The 18,897-nt window shown below is 46.1% G+C and overlaps 6 protein-coding genes across 6 annotated transcripts in view; 2 read left to right on the top strand and 4 right to left on the bottom strand.

Annotated features, from left to right (window-relative positions):
* Nucleotides 1-575: 575 nt before the first annotated feature.
* On the bottom strand, nt 576-1,809 carry LOC106114109 (uncharacterized). The gene is made up of 2 exons (XM_013307200.1): nt 1,726-1,809; nt 576-1,650 (listed from the first exon to the last, which is right to left on the bottom strand). Exon 2 carries the CDS (start codon nt 1,582-1,584, stop codon nt 1,093-1,095), a length of 492 nt encoding a protein of 163 aa, XP_013162654.1. The 5' UTR covers nt 1,585-1,650; nt 1,726-1,809; the 3' UTR covers nt 576-1,092.
* On the bottom strand, nt 1,675-5,503 carry tej (tejas). The gene is made up of 8 exons (XM_013307023.1): nt 5,351-5,503; nt 4,653-4,855; nt 4,471-4,577; nt 3,773-4,074; nt 3,394-3,505; nt 3,062-3,317; nt 2,026-2,358; nt 1,675-1,944 (listed from the first exon to the last, which is right to left on the bottom strand). Exons 2-8 carry the CDS (start codon nt 4,842-4,844, stop codon nt 1,675-1,677), a joined length of 1,572 nt encoding a protein of 523 aa, XP_013162477.1. The 5' UTR covers nt 4,845-4,855; nt 5,351-5,503.
* A 1,090-nt stretch (nt 5,504-6,593) lies between these two features.
* ND-30 (NADH:ubiquinone oxidoreductase core subunit S3) lies at nt 6,594-7,585 on the top strand. Its single transcript, NM_001311795.1, is given in 1 exon segment — nt 6,594-7,585. A coding segment is annotated over 1 exon segment (798 nt). The 5' UTR covers nt 6,594-6,625; the 3' UTR covers nt 7,424-7,585.
* A 782-nt stretch (nt 7,586-8,367) lies between these two features.
* Nucleotides 8,368-13,018, bottom strand: cactin (cactin, spliceosome C complex subunit). Its single transcript, XM_013307024.1, has 10 exons — nt 12,983-13,018; nt 12,004-12,384; nt 11,542-11,779; nt 11,200-11,374; nt 10,742-10,875; nt 10,515-10,667; nt 10,311-10,434; nt 9,735-10,034; nt 9,324-9,693; nt 8,368-9,058 (listed from the first exon to the last, which is right to left on the bottom strand). The coding sequence occupies exons 1-10, from the start codon at nt 12,985-12,987 to the stop codon at nt 8,725-8,727; spliced, it is 2,214 nt and encodes a 737-aa protein (XP_013162478.1). The 5' UTR covers nt 12,988-13,018; the 3' UTR covers nt 8,368-8,724.
* A 346-nt stretch (nt 13,019-13,364) lies between these two features.
* IKKepsilon (I-kappaB kinase epsilon) lies at nt 13,365-18,442 on the top strand. The gene is made up of 9 exons (XM_013307694.1): nt 13,365-14,433; nt 15,145-15,372; nt 16,104-16,239; nt 16,453-16,604; nt 16,667-17,061; nt 17,131-17,310; nt 17,383-17,536; nt 17,639-17,683; nt 18,197-18,442. The coding sequence occupies exons 1-9, from the start codon at nt 13,687-13,689 to the stop codon at nt 18,299-18,301; spliced, it is 2,142 nt and encodes a 713-aa protein (XP_013163148.1). The 5' UTR covers nt 13,365-13,686; the 3' UTR covers nt 18,302-18,442.
* Nucleotides 18,443-18,791: 349 nt separating this feature from the next.
* Nucleotides 18,792-18,897, bottom strand: part of LOC106113966 (protein VAC14 homolog) — a 7,305-nt gene continuing 7,199 nt past the window's right edge. The window contains exon 14 of the mRNA XM_013307025.1: nt 18,792-18,803. Within this exon, the coding sequence (XP_013162479.1) occupies nt 18,792-18,803 (12 nt within the window). The remainder of the gene's footprint in view (nt 18,804-18,897) is intronic.

Raw genomic sequence — 18,897 nt, forward strand, 5'->3', positions numbered from 1 at the left:
CGGGTGCGGGCGCGGGTGCGGGTGCGGGTGCGGGTGCGGGCGGGTGCGCGGGCGCGGGCAGACAGGGCGGCACGTGGCGGCGGTAGTCCTCCACGTAGTCGAGCACGATGCCGTCGCGCAGGTAGCACTGTATCTCGGCGTAGGTGGGCGTGTCGCCGCTCTCGAGGGCCTCGAAGCTCGGACACAGGTAACACTCCGACGTCTGAAACGATCCACCCGGTTAGCGAGTCACTCAAATCTCATGTAAACACACGAGGGCAGACTTTTCAGACGTCGCAGGTTATATATCGAAAAACCGGTAATTTTTTCGACGAGCGGCAAAAAAAGCGTTTTGATAATTCCTGCGAGGGCTTTAGAAATGTTTCTATCGATCTCTTAGTGATTCTACGTATATAACCCCGACGTCTTTAAAATAATTCTTCGTGCACTTTAAACGGTGGAGGAAGTCGAAACACACACACACATAAGCTGCGTGGCGGGCCGGGTGCGCGCCGCACACCACACCGTACCACACCACACCACACCGCACCACACCGCACTACACCACATCACACCGCACCACACCGCACCACACCGCACCGCACCACACCACACCACACCGCACCACACTGCATCACACCACACCACCCATTCATAATATTCAAATCACTAGATAATTTATGTCATGCATCAATAACCTCGCACTATTGTACTGCGCAAACAAGAAGGGGCTTACGACATTTTAATTAAAAAAAAACAACTGCAAGTGTAGTCTTCAATATTTTAGTAAATATATTCAAGTTGCATTACGTTTGACAATTGTGATCAGAAAATATCGGAACGTGTGATGTGAGATCCCAAACAAACATTACAAAAATGATAACTTGAAGCATATGAAAGTTGTTCGGTTGGGAGTTCAACCAAGTGGAGCGACGCGTTCGCCCAACCGATACATCTTAACTCTCAACATCGACAACAACAAACTAAATCTTATAAAGTTTTTAAAAGGGGAGATTGTGTGCGTGCAGCGCGGTGCGGGGCGGGGGGGAGCGGCGCGGGGGGAGCGGCGCGACACACTCACAAACATTAATAATATTTATCTGTATGAAGCGGCTAAAAGAGGCCCCGCCCCCTCGCCCCCGTCCGCCGCGCGTGTAGCGCCGTCACGCGCGCCAGGTGCAGCGAGGCGGGCGCGGGGGGCGCGGGGGGCGCGCGCTGCAGCTTGGTGTGCAGCGCCGTGATGCGCGCCAGGTGCAGGGACGTGTGCGACACCACGCTTGCGACATCCTCCACCTCCACCTCCACCTCCTCGTCGGCGGGCAAGTCGCGCGGCCAGGGGGGCAGGCGTCGCGGGCCGCGCACCTCGCTGGCGGAGGCGGATATCTCGCTGTCGGTGTCGGTGTCGGCGTCGGAGCGCCGCTCAAAGTGCGCGATGATGGTGGCGAGCGAGCGAACGTCCACCGCCTCCTCCTCCGACTCTGAGTCGGAGGTGGAGGTGGAGGTGGAGGAGGAGGCGGCGCGCGGCGGGCGGGGCGGTCGATGCGAGGCGACACTCACCCCCAGACAGGAGTCGCCGCGGGGGTCGGCGTAGCCCGCGCGCACCATCTCCGTGTTGATGCACACGTCCTCGTCCGACGACGTATCGATCAGCAGGACCTCTACAATATCATCCTGCAAGTGAGGCGCGGTGGTCGGTTATATGGAGGTGGAGGTGGAGGTGGGGGTGGGGGTGTAGCGAGCACTCACCCTGCGGGCGGAGACGAGGGCGACGAGCTGCCGCTGGGTGACGGCGCGCAACAGGAAGGCGGCGGCGGCGCGCGGCCAGCGACGGCCGGCGTGGGGGGGGCGCACTGCGGCGAGGCGCGCGCGCAGACCTTGCTGCGGCAGCGCGGCCCAGCGGCGCAGCAGCGGCCGCAGCTCGGTCGCGGCGCACCGCTCCACCGTGCCGTAGTCCACGTGCCGCACCTGCGCTCACTCCCGCTACGTCACCGCCGGTACCATTTTATTTTCATTTCTAATATCGACAAAACGGTGTGAGGGCAAAACCTTGACGGTGTCGCTGTCCACCAGCTTGACGATGAGCGAGCGGTGCCAGTCGCCCTCGTAGCAGCTGCTGCAGTACTGGCCCACGCGCACCGCCCCGCGCGCCAGCCGGCGGGCGCGCCCCGCCCCGCGCGCGTAGTACTCCGTCATCTCGTCCATCATGTCCTCCATGGCGACGCTGTGCTGCTCGCCGAGCCGGATGAGCCAGAAGTGCGAGGGAGAGTACACCTCGCCCACGATCACCTCGAGGTGCGCGCCCGCCGCCACGCCGGCCAGCGGCGCCGCCGGGATGCTCTCCATCAAGTGCACGCAGTCCTCCGGGAACACGTCGGGGTCCTGCCGACATACGACGCCACCTCTCCACTACCTGCCGCTACTTTCCGCTACCTCCCACTATACTTTTTCACTTTTTTTAGTTATTCTTTGAGAATTGTAAAATAATAAGTCAATTCGTTCCATACCACCTTTGCTGTTGCCCAAAGCTTCTTCTAATTATAGACAAAACAGTTTTATTGTGCGCGCAATTGGAAATTTTAACAAAATCTGTAACAAATATGATTTTGATCCATTCACTACGAGTGTATCCTCGGCACGAAGGTGCCTAGCACTGGACTTTTTCAAATAAAATATATACGTGAACTGCTACTACTAATATTATTGTATCTACTATAACTTAGTTTTTAACTACATTGTTATATATTACTATAGTTTAATAGTTGTGATACTTGTTTGTTTGCTCATTATAGATATAATATTGTTATAAGTGAAGACTTGTCATTGGCTCTCAGTTGTCTAGTCTATAGTTAATAAGATTATTATAGCTGTAAGTTTTCCATGTAAATAAATAAATAAATAAATAAATAAATAAATAAAAGTAACGAAGTAAGCTTTAATGTAAATTGTACTTGTCTACAGTTCAGATTTTGTTTGTATTGAAGTCGGGTGTATACCGCGCGCGCGCGCGTGTACTACACACGATGCCAACGATCCTCCTTCCTTCAACTTAACGTATGATGATAATAAGTGCAGAATTAGTTACATAGTCGACGCCGGGTAGCGCGTCATCGGGGTCGATGTGCCCGGGGCCGGGGCCGGGGGCGGGGGCTGGTGCAGGGGCCGGGGCCGGGGCCGGGGCGGGGGCCGGAGCCGGGGCCGGGGCGGCGGGGTGCTGCAGGCGCCAGTCGGCGGCGCCGCGGGGCCGCCAGGCGCGCACGGTGTCGGCGAGGGCGCAGGCCAGGCTGAGCACGCTGGTGAAGCCGAAGCGCGCCAATTGCAGCTCGCGCCCATGCCGCTGCCTGCGGGGGGAGCGCACATTAGTAACATGGGGGTGTAGGTGGGAGGAGATGGGAGGAGGTGGGAGGAGGCCACTACCTGTACAGCGCCACGAGATCCGTGCACCAAATTCCTTCGGGATGATCTTCAAGAATGTTTTTAATTTCACATTTCAATTCTTCAAATTGCGTCCACTTAGTGCTGCTTCCACCTATACAATAAAATATTGTCTGTCAAAACAATTTACACTCGATATAAGCTTTTTCATTTTTTTTAAATTATGGATCATAATTATTTTTAGCAAACTACAAAATATAACACAAAAATAGGTAACAAAAATGTATTCTACTGAATCGTTCGAAATTCACATTTTGTGTATTTTCTTGAGTGCAATCGTTATCAATTATAGGAGCAATATTAAATAAGATAAGTGGTATTTAAAGAAACAAGACATAATGCTGAGAGCAGCAGCACTGACTGGAGAGCGTGTGGAGGCCGGAGTCTGCGTCCCCGAGGGAGGCGACGCTGGTGCACAGGGGCATGCGCTTCTTCATGAACTTTTCCATTGCACTGTGTGATGTACCATTATAAACTGGATTACTTTCTGTGCCCTGACTACTATGACTTTCTACTGCTAGGTCGTGTATCACAGTATCTCTGTCCTCTTGTTGTGTTGCGGCCATTCCTGGCCTTTCATTTTCTTTTGCCAAAAATGTGTTAGAAATAAGATTATTTAAAGGCGGTAGCGAGGGTGCGGCGACACTCCTTCTTTTTCCTTTACTGAAATAACAAGTTGGTATTGAATAAATAACACTTTAATATGGTGTGAGAAAAAGTATTAATTTCAGTCATTGAACATGGGAGTACAGTCTGGAGAACTCTGACAGTGGTAGAGTCCAGCAACATCTATGTCACAACTACCTCAACCACACAGACCAGTCATTCCAAACTCCGTCTGATCAGTGTGCACTCTGGAAGCCTAATTTTGATCCTCTCTTCCCTTCCACTATTTTACTAAAAGGAAAGGAAAGAAAGGGGAAGGGGAATTGACGGAAGGGATGCATAGGTAGGAGTAATTTTCTCTGTGTGAATCTCTTGGTGGATGTATAGACATCCAACAGGGCAGCAGTCACTTCCTTGCTTGTTTGGCACCTTGTAAAGAAAAATAATACTTACTGCTTTATTGTATTGGACACCTTTTGCTTTTGTACAAACTTATCAATATGCTTCAATGTGTCGGGCACAATGAGGGTCAGCACGGGGTTGCGTGGGTCGCCATGAAACTGTACAATAAGCAATTATATCAAGTAATATTACTCTTTTAAGAAATATTAAAATGGCCTTTAATAAGTGCTCACCAGGAAACAATCGCTACATCTTTCCCTTAGGAAATGCACGGGCTCTTTGTAGCCTAGCTGTGTAATTGGTACCGCCCTGCCCACCATGCTGCGGTAGTCTCTCATAAGAGTACGCACATCCACCTGTGTTGGACTGGACACCACTAATGATCGCAATACTGATTTCAACTCTTTTATCTCATCCTCCATCATGATATTGTATACTTGAAATGATAAAATAAAATTAATATTGATAATAAAATACATAATACTATACAGCAACTATTAGCAGTTTTATTGTTGAAGTTACTTTAAAATCTACTCCAGTCATTATAATAAACTATGTAGTGATTGATCATTTCAGTACATATTACAAATAATAGGTAGTGCAAGTGGGTACATATAAAACATTGTACATCAGAAATCACAATGTTTTTTCTCGCATATTGTTCATATTACGTATTAAATTTATTGGTAACATCATTTGTCAATTGCATTTAATCAAGCAATTTTCAAGTAAACCTGCAAAAGCCTGCTATGAAGTCTTATTAACATTTTGTTCTTTGGTAGTGTGCACAAGTCATGTTCGTGTGACTATGAGCGATTGTGTTCTACAAAATTTTACAAGTGCTTCTAAAATTTGCATATGTACACTATTAAAAGATCTCAACTTTTTCTACTAATTTCAGAAATTAGGAAATCTAAGACAGGAATATTACCTCAACTGTCTTAATTTTAAACACTATCTGAAATAACTTATCATGTTCTATTTTTCATATACGTATAACTTATTTCATAGAAAAATTTAACTTTAAGAAATCTTCAGTTACAGTTTTTGTAAATTGAATTATAAACAATAACCAAGTAAATGATATAACCATTATAAGACCTTATATAATGAGATTGTAAATACTCTATTTATCAATTTCACAGATTTAACAAGTGTAATGAATAAGCTGATTGAAGACAAACTAGAACACATTAATCTTGAATCTGGAGAACAAAAACATTTATTTCATCAAATAGAAATAGGCAAAGAAACCAAAACCAAATACTTTTTTTTAATTTTATGACCTGGTAACATAGGTCTTTTGGTCAAATCTTATTTGGTTGACCAAATACAGGCAAAGAGTAAAAAAAAGAGTAAATACAGGGTGCAAATACCAAAGAGTGTGTACCTAACTAGGGGAGACCATACAAATACAGCCCATTTTACGGATTGACCCACAAAACTCCTTTTCAATTATCTTTCCTAAACATTAAATGATCAACCGTGTAGGTAGATACAATTAACTGTCATATAAGGTCAAGACACGTTCAAATCAGAACAAAGCAAAAGCTGTCATTTCCATGCAATCGCCTACCCATTTATAGCAGCCTTTCCCAAAGTGGGTGATAACGCCCCCTTGTGGGCGCTGCAGGTCTCATGTTGCGGGTTATAGTAAAAGTTTCGTTTAGAATTCTCCGTTAATATACATATATAGGTTACAATAATTAATTAATTTAATTTGAAGTTATAGTGGTTTTTAAATATGTGAAAATATGGAGACGCTCAAATAATATTTATTCTCAAAGTGGGCAGTAGACAAAATACGTTTGGGAAACACTGATTCATAGAGACCAGTGGCCACCCAAGATAATCGACGGACTAACTCATTTTACTTATTCCTTACCGAATATTATTTTGCAAAGTCACTCGAAAATTAACATGAACACTTTTAAGAACAAAAAATGTTTCAGATTTATCCCATTATGGTTAAAACTAGATGGGGATAACTGATAACAGAGTTTTAAACTCCGCAATAACGAAATTCTGGGATATGTAGAAGTCTTTGATGCTTGACATTGACGTCTGATTGACCTAAAAGTCTACGTTACCAGGTCGGAAAATTAAAAAAAAAGCGTCTGTCTGATGACAGTATAAACATTGAGTGGAGTTTTGCTCTCGCTTCTATTACTATAACGAGACGAATTACGTAAGGAAAAACTTAAATATGTCCTTCTTTTTAAAACGCGCCATGAGCGCCAACTCTCAGCTGGGACGAGCAATTTTAAAAAATGCGTCAGTGTCGTCGATGCAGAGTGTAGCTACGAAGACTGATGAGGCAGCACCGCAAGTGGAGATTCGACCAACAGTGGCCAAAGTGGACCCCTTACAAAAATCTCAACTTGTAGAGTTTGGCAAGTATGTTGCAGAATGTTTACCCAAATACGTACAAAAAGTCCAACTTACTGCGGGTAATGAATTGGAAATTCTTATCCCTTCAGAAGGCGTTATTCCTATTCTACAATTTTTGAAAGACCATCACAACGCTCAGTTCGCTAGTCTAGCCGACATTGCCGGCATGGATGTGCCCAGTCGTCCCAACAGATTTGAAATAATATACAACTTGTTGTCTCTACGCTACAACGCTAGAATCCGCGTTAAGACATACACGGACGAATTGACGCCGGTGGACTCAGCGTGCGACGTCTTTAAAGCTGCCAATTGGTATGAAAGAGAAATATGGGACATGTATGGTGTCTTCTTTGCCAATCACCCCGACTTGAGAAGAATTTTGACCGACTATGGATTTGAGGGTCATCCATTTAGAAAAGACTTTCCCCTCAGTGGTTATGTTGAAGTTCGTTATGATGATGAACAGAAACGTGTGGTGGTAGAGCCATTAGAGCTGGCACAAGAATTTAGACGCTTTGAGCTGAGTGCCCCGTGGGAACAGTTCCCTAACTTCAGAGGCAACCCTGCTGCAGAAGAGGTCGCTGATGCCACTAATGTTAACAAAGACCAATAATTCTTTTGTAAACAAAAGTAAACAAGCTCATGTTGGTTTATAAAAATTTTAGTAATTAGTGCTTTTCTGTTGCACTTCAAACAATTTGGTTATTGTTAGAATTTCAAGTATGAACATTTCATGATATATATATATATATACTAGCGGACCCGACAGATGTCCTGTCTACACATCTTTAATTTGAATAAATTAATATGAAGTTAATATTTGATGAAAATTGTGAATCTAAACCATTCCCAGATCCCCTGAACACATACAAAAAATTTCATCAAAATCGGTCCAGTCGTTTGAGAGAAGTTCAGTGACATACACACTCACAGAAGAATTATATATATAAAGATTTGATTCTTCCAAAATTGTATTTTCTAATTCAACATGGTGTATCTGGAAGTGGCCTTGGTCTTGTTTATAATATCCCTTCAGTCTAGACAAACAGAAAGTATACACGACAGCAAATCTGATTTTAATAATTTTTAAACTATAATGCTTATTAATATTATAAATGTGAAAATAACTCTGTCTGTCCTTTTTTTACACGAAACTACGGAACCAATTTATATTTGGTACAAAGATAGTATACTAGTACTAGGAATGAACAGAGGCTATTATTTAACGCGAAAACGGTGTTTGAAATTTGTATGGAAATATCGTATTTTTTACGGATAGATGCTTGAAACTTATTTTTTAGGTTGTTAATTTTGATATAAATAAATACGACATTCAGTGTTTGCAAAAATTTTACGCTCAAGGGTGCAAAATAACAAGAGAGCATAGGGGATGAAAGTTAATATGAGAATATGTGAGGTTTATTTGAAAGTTTTGTTGTTACATACTATATGTGAAATGTGACATTTACAATATAATCAGGTTTATAATGTCATAGCATTTAGCATGAGCCTATGATATAGGTATATGATTTAGGAAAAAACTTCAAAATCATGTAGTAATCCAAAAATTCTTTATTTTTTTGGTGATTTATATTGACAAACTTATATAAACCCAGTAGTAAAGAGGTGCTGTTATCTTGTTTGGTTAGGCATAGAAAGTATACAAAATACTATTTTAGACATAAGGTTAAGAAGCATCTGAAAGCCCCTCTTTCAGCCAGAAGCGAGCATCCAGCGGGAAACAGGTGGATGGCTTGCAGCCGTACGAGCACCGCTCCTTCCTCCTCGGAGTAGGCGAATAAATGTCGGTTGATGGCTGAGGTACTTTCAGATGCGTCTAAAGAGCCATGCCACTAAATACAGTTTAAGATAAATACTCGACGAGAGCGTGGGGACACTACAGCATCGTGTGGTTTAGCGACGGTAGCGGTACCGCTTGAAATGGAACCAGAGCTGAAAGATGTTGTTGTGGAAGTGGCAGCGGAAGCCGCGCTTGTAAGAGTACTCCCACTCGCGGCTGACGATCTTGAAGGCGATGTCCTCGTAGGGCGGGCCGGCGTGGAAGCGCAGCACCGCAAACTCGGGGTTGTCCGCGCACGGCTTCAGCGAGAACTCGGGCGTGGCGCTCTTGTCGATGAGGTCGGGGTAGAAGATGTTGAACTTGTAGCCCTGCACGATCTTGGGCGGCGGGTTGTCCATGTCGTAGTGCGTCTGGTTGTACTTGTTCCACTCGAAGCCCGTGTGCACTCTGCCGCACGCAAGCGCACGCGTTACAATACACCCTCCGCTCATGCATCATTTCATAAATAATAATATATTGTGTGCTCGTGTGTTTGTTTGACAAACATTAAAAGCGCCCCGCCGCCTGCCCCGGCTACTGGCACGCCGCCTGCCCCGGCTACTGGCACGCCGCCTGCCCCGGCTACTGGCACGCCGCCTGCCCCGGCTACTGGCATGCGCACTAGGGACGACCTCATCCAAAATAATTAAAAGTGAAACTAGTCTATTTGTACCTGTTGAAGTATCTGGGCTTGCGCGGGCGGTACTTGTCTGCCCACAGGCAGGGCGCCTCGGGTAGCGCCGCCTCGGCCGCGAAGGGCGCCGCGTCCGCCGCCGGGCCCATGGCGCGCTCCGCCAGCCGCTCCAGCGCCGCGTGCCCGCCGCCGCCCTGCACCAGTGTATCGGGCGCGGGCCTGGCGGCGTGGTGCAGGCGCGCGCGCAGGTAGGCGAGGCGCTGCCGGTCGAGCTCGGCCGCCGTCACCAGCGTGGCGGGCTCCAGCGCGCGCGGCGACATCGGCGGCGGCGAGTACCCGCCCGCCTCGTACTGCGCCACGCACGCCGCCCGCCCCGACTCCGCCTCCCGCTCCTCCGCATCCGCCTCCGCCTCCGCCTCCCACTCTGCCGCCTCCGCCTCCACTTCCCGCTCCCCCTCCCCCTCCTCCTCCTCCTCCCGCTCCGGCGGCATCGACCTGTTGCATAACATTTTAAGTCAACTGAAAGCTTTTTTTTTTGTAAAAGATAATGATTAATGATATACGCGATGGTTGCGTTGACTGACGCGGCGGTGGGCGCGGCGGAGGGCGCGGCGGTGGGCGCGGCGGAGGGCGCGGCGGAGGGCGCGGCGGTGGGCGCGGGCTGCACGCCCTGCTCGCGCTTGAGGAGCTGCAGCTTGCGGCGCAGGTTGGTGCGGTGGCGGTCGCGCAGTCGGGCGCGCGCCATGTGCGCTGTACAACAAACGATTAATGCCTCCGATTTAAATAAATACAGAACCTCGCATCACCTAACATGTCATCTAACTCTGTTACAAATTTCATTCAGATTCTTTTTAAACATTTGTACGTGGCTCTAAACAGCCATTGAAATTTAAGCGTAGTATATACATTGGTCGAACAAATCGGAGGTCGACTTACGATGGAAATTAAAGCAACGAAAACGGCACCGAAAAAGGGTTGGGTTTTTCAGAAAAATATCAAAATCGTTGTAGTAATGGCGATGGCAACCTTTGAGCTGGCTGAGCAAGCTCTCCCAGTAGCCGACGTCGACGCCGTCGCGCCGGCCGCTGATCTTCTGCTCGATCTGCGTCTGCAGCGCCGCCAGCTGCGCGCCCGTCTTGCCCTTGAATATCTGAAGCGGAGCCGAGGTGGCAAATGTTAGTAATGACTAGGGTGGGGGTGGGAGTGGGGGTGTCGGGGGGTAGATCTGACCTGCGTGACGTCGTCGGCCACAGCGCGGTGTACGCCGTCGCGGCGCGCGTCGGGCGCGGCCAGGCGGCGCAGCTTGCCCAGCTCGTCCTGCACGATGGTGCGCACGTCTTGCCAGTACGCCTGGTGCCCGCCGCTCTCCAGCTCCTCGTACACCTGCGCCCCGGCACACATCTTATTGTTCCCGCTACCTCTTCCTTTGCAAAGTAAAATGTGCCATCTAATCTTACCTTTATATCTTCGAGCAAGTCCTCGAGGTCCTGCAGCTGCAGCCCGTTCAAGTAGGTATAGGGCTCGTGCATCTCCAGCGCGTCGACGCACTCCTCCGAGCTGACATACCACGCCAGCAGGTCGATGGGTTTAGCTGCAACAGTCGCGGGCGTGTTAGCAGGGCGGCGCGGGGCAGGGTAGGGTGGTGGTCCGAGAGGGAGCTGCCTAGACAGCTGACGCAGACGAGGTCGCGGGTGAGAGCGAAAGCGTGCCCGTGGCCCCGTCCCGATGCGTTGGAGGAACAGAGAGGTTTAGTTGGTATGCCTCCATTATGGAGGAGAATCCCACATAACTACCGCGTCCCTCCCGGGGCGCGGAGTTTGCATAAAGCATTCCTGTCTAGAAAAAATAGAAGGGTAGGGTAGGCTGGTGGTGGTGGTGGTGGTGGTGTTGGTAACAGGTGAGGGTAGACAGGTACCGCGGCCGTCGCGGATGCGTATCTGCGAGCGCAGCCGCGCCTGCTGCAGATGGAAGGCGTCTTCGTGGCGCGCCCAGCTGGAGAACTGCGCGGCCTCGCGCGCGCGCGCCGCCGCCGCCGCCTCCGCCTCGCGCTCCGCGCGCTCCGCCTCGCGCTCCAGCCGCCGCTGCTTCACCTGCATCATATCATAACATAACAACTGTATGGTGCTGTGCAGAAACTCTATTTACCACTTGTTATGTATTTTGTGAAACATTATGAGATAATGTCAATATAATTGATGTTATAAAATTATGTAAGAAAAAGTGTTTTACCAAAATTATTTTGGATTTTTTTTTTCACCTTTTCTAACTCAATTTTATTTTCGAGCTGCTTCTGTCTGTTCAATGCTTCGAGCTCATCTCTCGAAACGGTTTTAACACCCTCTTTGGCGAGCTTCTTGGTCCACACGAAGGTATGTGTTAGGGCCGAGTCTCCGAAGGGATTGTCCTGGTTTGTATAACATTGGTACTCTGTGTCCCAGCCCATGCGCTCTCGCCGCTTTCTTTCCTTTTCCTGTTTCTCTCTAAGACGCCGAGCTCTGCAAACAGTTAACATCTAACTGCAGAATTTGTTTTAGCACAGGAACAATACATTACGCTACATTGTAGTAATGTAATGTGTCATCTACACACTTGGAGCATCTCTGACTACAAAGAGCACAGATGCTTTTGCATTCAAATAAATGTATACTACCAGCGGGAGCTTCTGTAATAGGAACTTAAAAACTGAAATCAATTTAATCAAGTTATTAAATTAAAATACCTCTTTTCTTCTGGTGTCTCTTTTGCCTTCATCAACTCTTTTTGTTTTCGTTTTTCTTCTTTCAACCTTTGTCGTTCTGCTTCTAGTCTCTGCAACAACTTCAGCTCTTCTCTCTCCTGGTCACTGTCACTGCTGCCACTGCTGCTGCTACTGCTAGACCTCCATTTTTTCTTCTTCTTCTTTTTGTTCTTTTTATTCTTTGAAGACAACTCTCCCTTTTTCTTGTCATCCCTACTAAGATCCTTATGGAAGATGGTCTTTTCAGGATAATTTGATGTTGAAGTTTTATGTGAAATAAAGTGGTGTTCTTTATTATGTGATGGAGATGGACTATTTGATCGACCCTTGTCGGTTGGCTTCCATACTTTATATTTTGATGACCTGATAAACATTAATATAGAAAATTTTATAATTGAGATAATGGTAATAAACTTTAGATAAGTATGTTGCATGAATGGGAAGTGGTTTAGTTATAATTTATAACTAGTAACAATTATTACTATTGTATTTTTGTGGAGTAGTTACTATATGGTCTTCCGGCCAGGGAGAGATTACGGATTTTCATTTGGTACGACCCTGCCACACAAGTCTTCCCTTATCCATATTCATACATCTAAACCTGCTTACTTGTCTTTGTACTTGGGTTTCACCCATCCTTTAATATTAATATTTAAATGCCATTAATTTCTTAAGAGATGCAACTGTTTTTATCTGACTAAATACTTTACTTTTCAGTAATTGAAAATATTCATGATTTGAAGTGTAAACTTACATTTTACTATGGTGCACTTAAAACAAAACTAATATTAAAATTGTAAATGTAAAATATTTAGGCTTTCAAACAATTTATATGCACTTTATTTGAAACATTCACTGAACACTCCAGCAGCTCCAAAACCAAATTATCTATACAAAACACTGAAGCACTTTGCTGGAGCTTGGCAAATCAGAAAAAGTAGATGAAAAATAAAATACCTACGCCATGACTTTATGACACGTTTTTTTTTTAATTTTATGACCTGGTAACATAGACCTTTAGGTCATTTTATATACTCTTTGGGTCATATCTTATTTGGAAACTTTAACATTTTTTTTCAATTTTATGACCTGGTAACATAGACCTTTAGGTCATATCTTATTTGGAAAATGTTCATTACTTTGGAACTTTAAGACCAAAGAATATATAAATTTTAAGCACTGAAAATCACAGACAAAGACTAAGTACTACTACTACCAAAGGTCTTTACTTTATCTGTAATGACTATCACAATTTCGGAATCGAAACAAAGAGTATATAAAATATCGAAAGTTATAAGCAAAGACTATATAAAATAACGTTGGTTACTTACAAAACGATTTTCCTTTCGAACGAACGAACATTTTCCAAATAAGATATGACCTAAAGGTCTATGTTACCAGGTCATAAAAAAAATGTCAGTCTTTGACAGATGGTAACTCTCCTCTCTTACTATTTGAAATTTCTAATTTGCTGTTTTTTAGTATTAAATGTTGTCAGGTAGCGAGTTAAGGACTTAAATGGAACAAATTGACTATTCATATTCAGAACTATATGAGTACGACGAATAGAACTATATGTTACTGCTTTAATTAATAACACTCTTGAAATGAAATTTTGGCTGGTTCAATTTTGAAAATTACTATTTAATATTTTTATAATATAAAATGTCATTTCTCCGTGGTTCTGAGAATTATGTGTGGTGTACAACTAGTGTTCTGGGTAAAGGGGCAACGGGCGCGGTATTTCAAGGAGTCAACAAGAACAATGGGGAGCCCGTGGCTGTAAAAACGTTCAATCAACTCAGCCACATGAGACCACACGATGTGCAAATGCGTGAATTTGAAGTGTTGAAAAAAGTGAAGCACGAAAACATCGTGAAGCTTTTGGCTATCGAGGAGGAGCAGGAGGGACGTGGGAAGGTGATCGTGATGGAACTATGCACCGGTGGCAGTCTCTTTAACATCCTGGACGATCCCGAGAATACTTATGGCTTGCAAGAACATGAGTTTTTATTAGTGTTGGAACATTTAACGGCTGGTATGAAACACTTGCGTGACAACAATCTTGTGCATAGAGACCTAAAACCCGGCAATATCATGAAATTTATAAATGAAGATGGCACAACAACATACAAACTGACAGATTTTGGTGCTGCCAGGGAACTGCAAGAAGAGGAGCAATTTATATCCTTGTATGGGACAGAGGAGTATTTGCACCCAGATATGTATGAGCGGGCGGTGTTAAGAAAACCAGTAGGCAAGAGTTTTGGAGCGACTGTAGATCTGTGGTCAATAGGAGTTACATTGTACCATGTGGCTACTGGTCAATTACCATTTAGACCCTATGGAGGAAGAAGAAATAAAGAAACAATGTTCTTTATAACAACAAAGAAAGCTTCAGGTGTTATTTCTGTAAGTATTCTTGTTTTTGTTAACAATAACGTCACATGTAAATCAATTTGTTCCATACCACCTTTGCTGTTACCCAAAGCACCTTCTAATTATAGACAAAACAGTTTTATTGTGTGTGCAATTGGAAATTTTAACAAAATCTGCAACAAATATGATTTCGATCCATTCACTGTGTGTATCCTCGGCACAAAGGTGCCTAGCACTGGACTTTTTCAAATAAAATGTATATGTGAACTGCTACGATTAATATTATTGTATCTACTATAACTTAGTTTTTAACTACATTGTTATATATTACTATAGTTTAATAGTTGTGATCTTTGTTTGTTTGCTCATTATAGATATAATATTGTTATAAGTGAAGACTTGTCATTGGCTCTCAGTTGTCTAGTCTATAGTTAATAAGATTATTATAGCTGTAAGTTTTCCATGTTGGAAATAGATAAATAAATCCTAAACTGGGACCAGCTTAAAGCACCATCTCACACAACTACATTGCACACTGAGTTTCATTATTATGAAACATTGCAATTCTCTAATATCATTCTACAGTTAATTTCGTCAACTTTCATATAAGCAATAATAAAATTTGAAGTGTGTGCTGCATGTCTTTCAAATACAATTGTATATAACTTTGAAATGTAAGTTATACTAGATAAGATGAAACTTGGACAAGGTAGTAAAATAATATGTTAAATTGAAATATTCAAGGGCACCCAAACAACAGATAATGGTCCAATAGACTGGTCTCGTGAACTTCCTTCACACTGCCAGTTGAGTGTGGGCCTCAGGAAATTGGTGACTCCGCTCCTTGCTGGCTTGTTGGAAGTGGATCCTCACAGGATATGGAATTTTGAAAGGTTTTTCTCAGAAGTTCAAACAGTGACCAGTACAAAGCCAATTCATATATTTCATGTGAATAAAGCTGCCAGCATTAAGGTAAGTTTCATGCTAATTTATGGAAGAGACCATATAAATATGGTCCATTTTGCGGATTGACCCACAAAATCCATTTTTAATTATTTTTTCTCAATATTAAAATAAACAAAAGCATCTTCATTTTAAACTTGAAATTATTATCTAAATGATCAGAAGGTTCTAGACTGTGTATCTAACATAAACACAATTTCAGTCCATATATGAGAGATGTGGACCACTAGAGTGATATTACTGACCAACCTGAAATTACTATAAATATGTGAAATGATTATTATTTGTCATTTATCTTGGCTTTTTGTATGATGCAATTAATGTTAATATAATCAGTAAATCATCATATTATTACAAAAACAATGTCCTATTGGATTATCACAAATGTTAATTTCTCAAAAACATATCTCTAGTATACCTACCATTGTTACAAAATACTAGCCGTTTCCTGCAACTTTATCAACTTACTTTAGACAGGAACCTTTATGGGATAAAAACACAGTTCATTATAATGGTTGCCAAATATGTTTTTGTTCCTTTAAATTTTTGTAGATAAAATTCTCTATAAACAAATCATAAGATGAAAACAAAAATATGGTAATTCTGATGAACTTCAATATCCAAATAAATTGTAAAATAATTTGCAGGGATACTGTACATTGATAGCATATTCATTGTTTGTTTGCAAGAAGGGGCAAACTGCGACTTGGCTTAGAGGTGGCGGTATGGGGGTGTTGTAGGTGTTCCTGAAGCCGGAGGAGAAATACGAGCATCTACAGACGTACGTGTGCGAGCAGACGAGCGTCGTGCCCGAGGCCCAGATCCTGCTGTTCCAGGAGCGGCTGCTGCTGGCCGAGGTCGCCGCTGCCACGCCCGGTGCGCGTGCATACAACACACTTTCTTTCTTACCTTAGCAAAACACCTACTTCTTCTGTTTGTTAATTCCCAACTTACAATTTAGTTGTCTTATTTTCAAAGACACACCCTATGTTATGGACGTATGTATGTCACTAGTTTATCCTACTAAAGAAATTACCTTTTTTGACTTTGTAAGATTTCTTTATATTATTGTTGTTTAATGATACGTAGGGAGGAAGTACCCGGATACGACGGCGGAGGAGCCGCTGCTGCTGTTCAACAAGAACAACAACAACGTGAGCATGGCGCCCGAGCCCGACGTGCCCAAGTTCCCCGTCTTCCCCAACATCGTCTCCGTCGAGAACGACGCCAGCCAGGCCAAGGTACTGCGCTACCGCCGCCCCCCGCCCCTCGCATCACCCTCATCACCGCCCTTACCGTGCAGACGGCGTGCAGCGTGGGGCACGTGGTGCGCCGCCGAGTGGAGGCTCTGTGCGCCAGCGCCGTGCTGTGCGCGCGCTGCGTGTCGCGCTGGGGCGCCTTGCTGGACTCGCGGTTGCAGCGCGTCGACGCGCGCGCCGAGGCGCTGGGCGCGCGCGCGCACTGCCTCGCGCAGGCGGCGCGCGCGCTCGCCCTGGCCGCGCCCGCGCTCTGCTCGCCCGTGGCGGCCACCGGCGCGCTGCTCGCCGCCGAGGCGGACGCGCTGCACGCCTCCGCGGCGGCGTTGCGCGCGCGGCACTCGCCCGACGCGCTGCGGGCCGAGTGGGACGCGGCCGCGGCGCACGAGCCCTGCCCCTCGGAACTCCGGTTGCACCTCAAGGCTAAAACTCTGGTCGAAAGGTAGGCCCGGGGTGGCGCGACCGCACGACCCGAAGCGCGGGTGCGCATAACGTCTCACGTCGTCCGCAGACTGCGCGACTCCTGGCAGCACCTGGTGCGTGACCGCGCCACGCGCTCTCTCACCTACAACGACGAGCAGTTCCACGTGCTGGAGCGCATCACGGTGGCGGAGACCGGGCGCCGAGTGCGTGCGCTGCTGCAGCGCGCCGCGCCCCTCGCCAGCGCGCGCGCCGACGCCATCGCCGACTGGTGAGCCCCGCCCCCCTGCCCCGGCCCCGGCCTCCGCCCCGGGCCGCAGGGTGACGACCGCCGTGTGCGCAGGTACAAGGTGGCGCAGACGGTGTTCCTGCAAACGCAGATCCTGGACAAGGACGTGTCGGGCGCCGAGCTGCGGCTGGCGGCGCTGAGCGCGCGGCTGCAGGACGCGGAGCAGCAGGCGCAGGCGCAGGCCGCGCTCGGGAGTGCACACCTCGCGGTAACCTCACCTCACCTCACCTCCTCTTCCTCTCGACGAGCTATGTGAGGAGTTGTAATATCCTCGGTTTTAAGTTATTTATTAGTTATTATTTTTGATTAGAGTTCGAAAACGGAAACGGTGGACAAAGAGAAAGAAAAGGAGAAGGTAAAAGAAGAATGTCAGAAGCGCGAGGGCGTGTCGGCGGGCGGCGCGGGCGTGCGCGCGCTGCTGGCCGCGCAGGACGACCTGGCCGCCGGCCTCGCCTCCAACCGGGCGCTGGTCGCGCGCCTCGTGCACGCCGCGCACGCGCTGCGCCCCTAGCCCGCCGCCCCCCTCGACCCCCAACATCCCCAACACTGCCTGTCCGATGTCAAAGAGTGTCATGAGGGCGGACCTTCCGCACTTACACATATCAAGTGTCAACATGAGGAGTTCTTTACTCACAATGAGAATGATGACGGTGCCTTGTATATAAATAATTTTAGCAAATACGATGACCGCGCAGAGTCACGCGAACCAGAAAAAAATAGCAAGAACGTGGGTTGCGAATGTAAGATCGTGACTAGAGGAGCGATAAACACCGATCACTATGAACACGCCCCCAGTCCTGCCTCCAGCCCCGCCCCGGTCGGAGCGAGGAGGAACTCTTTCTGCAGTATTACATAAATGTGCATGCAGATGCAGCCGATGCCGCTCCTCCTGGCACCTGCTGCACGACGAACTCTGCGACGAGTCTGCATCTCGCCTCGCCTCGTCTCTTCGATCCAGTTATTATATATGTGATGTATTATGTGAACAAACAGTTGTGTAACACGTAAGTAAGTAAGTAAGCATTAAGAGAACGAATGTAATTGTGCGAAAATATAAGTATTGTAACATATTTCTTTTAATAAAATGGTTTTAATGTAGTTTGTATATTTCAATTAGAATGTGTGCAACAATTAGCTGTCGCCAGGGACTCCGTCTGTGCGGAGTTAAAAAAATTTGATAAGTAGCCTATGTGTTCTTCCAGACCATAGTCTAAATCTATGCCAAATTTGTGCGAGATACATGTAGCGGCAGTTTTGGAAATATCTTCAACGACAACGACTAACATTCACATTAAAAGTAAGATGGGCGTTCGTGATTCTCGCCACAGTTGGAGACGCTCCCCACAGAGCTCCTCCTCAGATGTGCATCGGATGTAAACTCGCATACGTCTTCATTCTGCTTGGGATACACGAAGAAGTCAACAGAGAAATTAAAAAAAACCGAAATCGGAATGTGGACTGTTTTATTTCCTTATCTATACAATAATCGTTTCAATTTACAAATGTATAAATAATGTAGAATGTTTGCGGTGGAGCCCCTCGGCCGCACACTTGTACCCGCGACTTGCG

Source organism: Papilio xuthus, unplaced genomic scaffold (genome assembly GCF_000836235.2).
Source record: "Papilio xuthus unplaced genomic scaffold, Pxut_1.1 DF828142.1, whole genome shotgun sequence".
In the NCBI taxonomy this organism is placed as follows: Eukaryota; Metazoa; Arthropoda; class Insecta; order Lepidoptera; family Papilionidae; genus Papilio; species Papilio xuthus.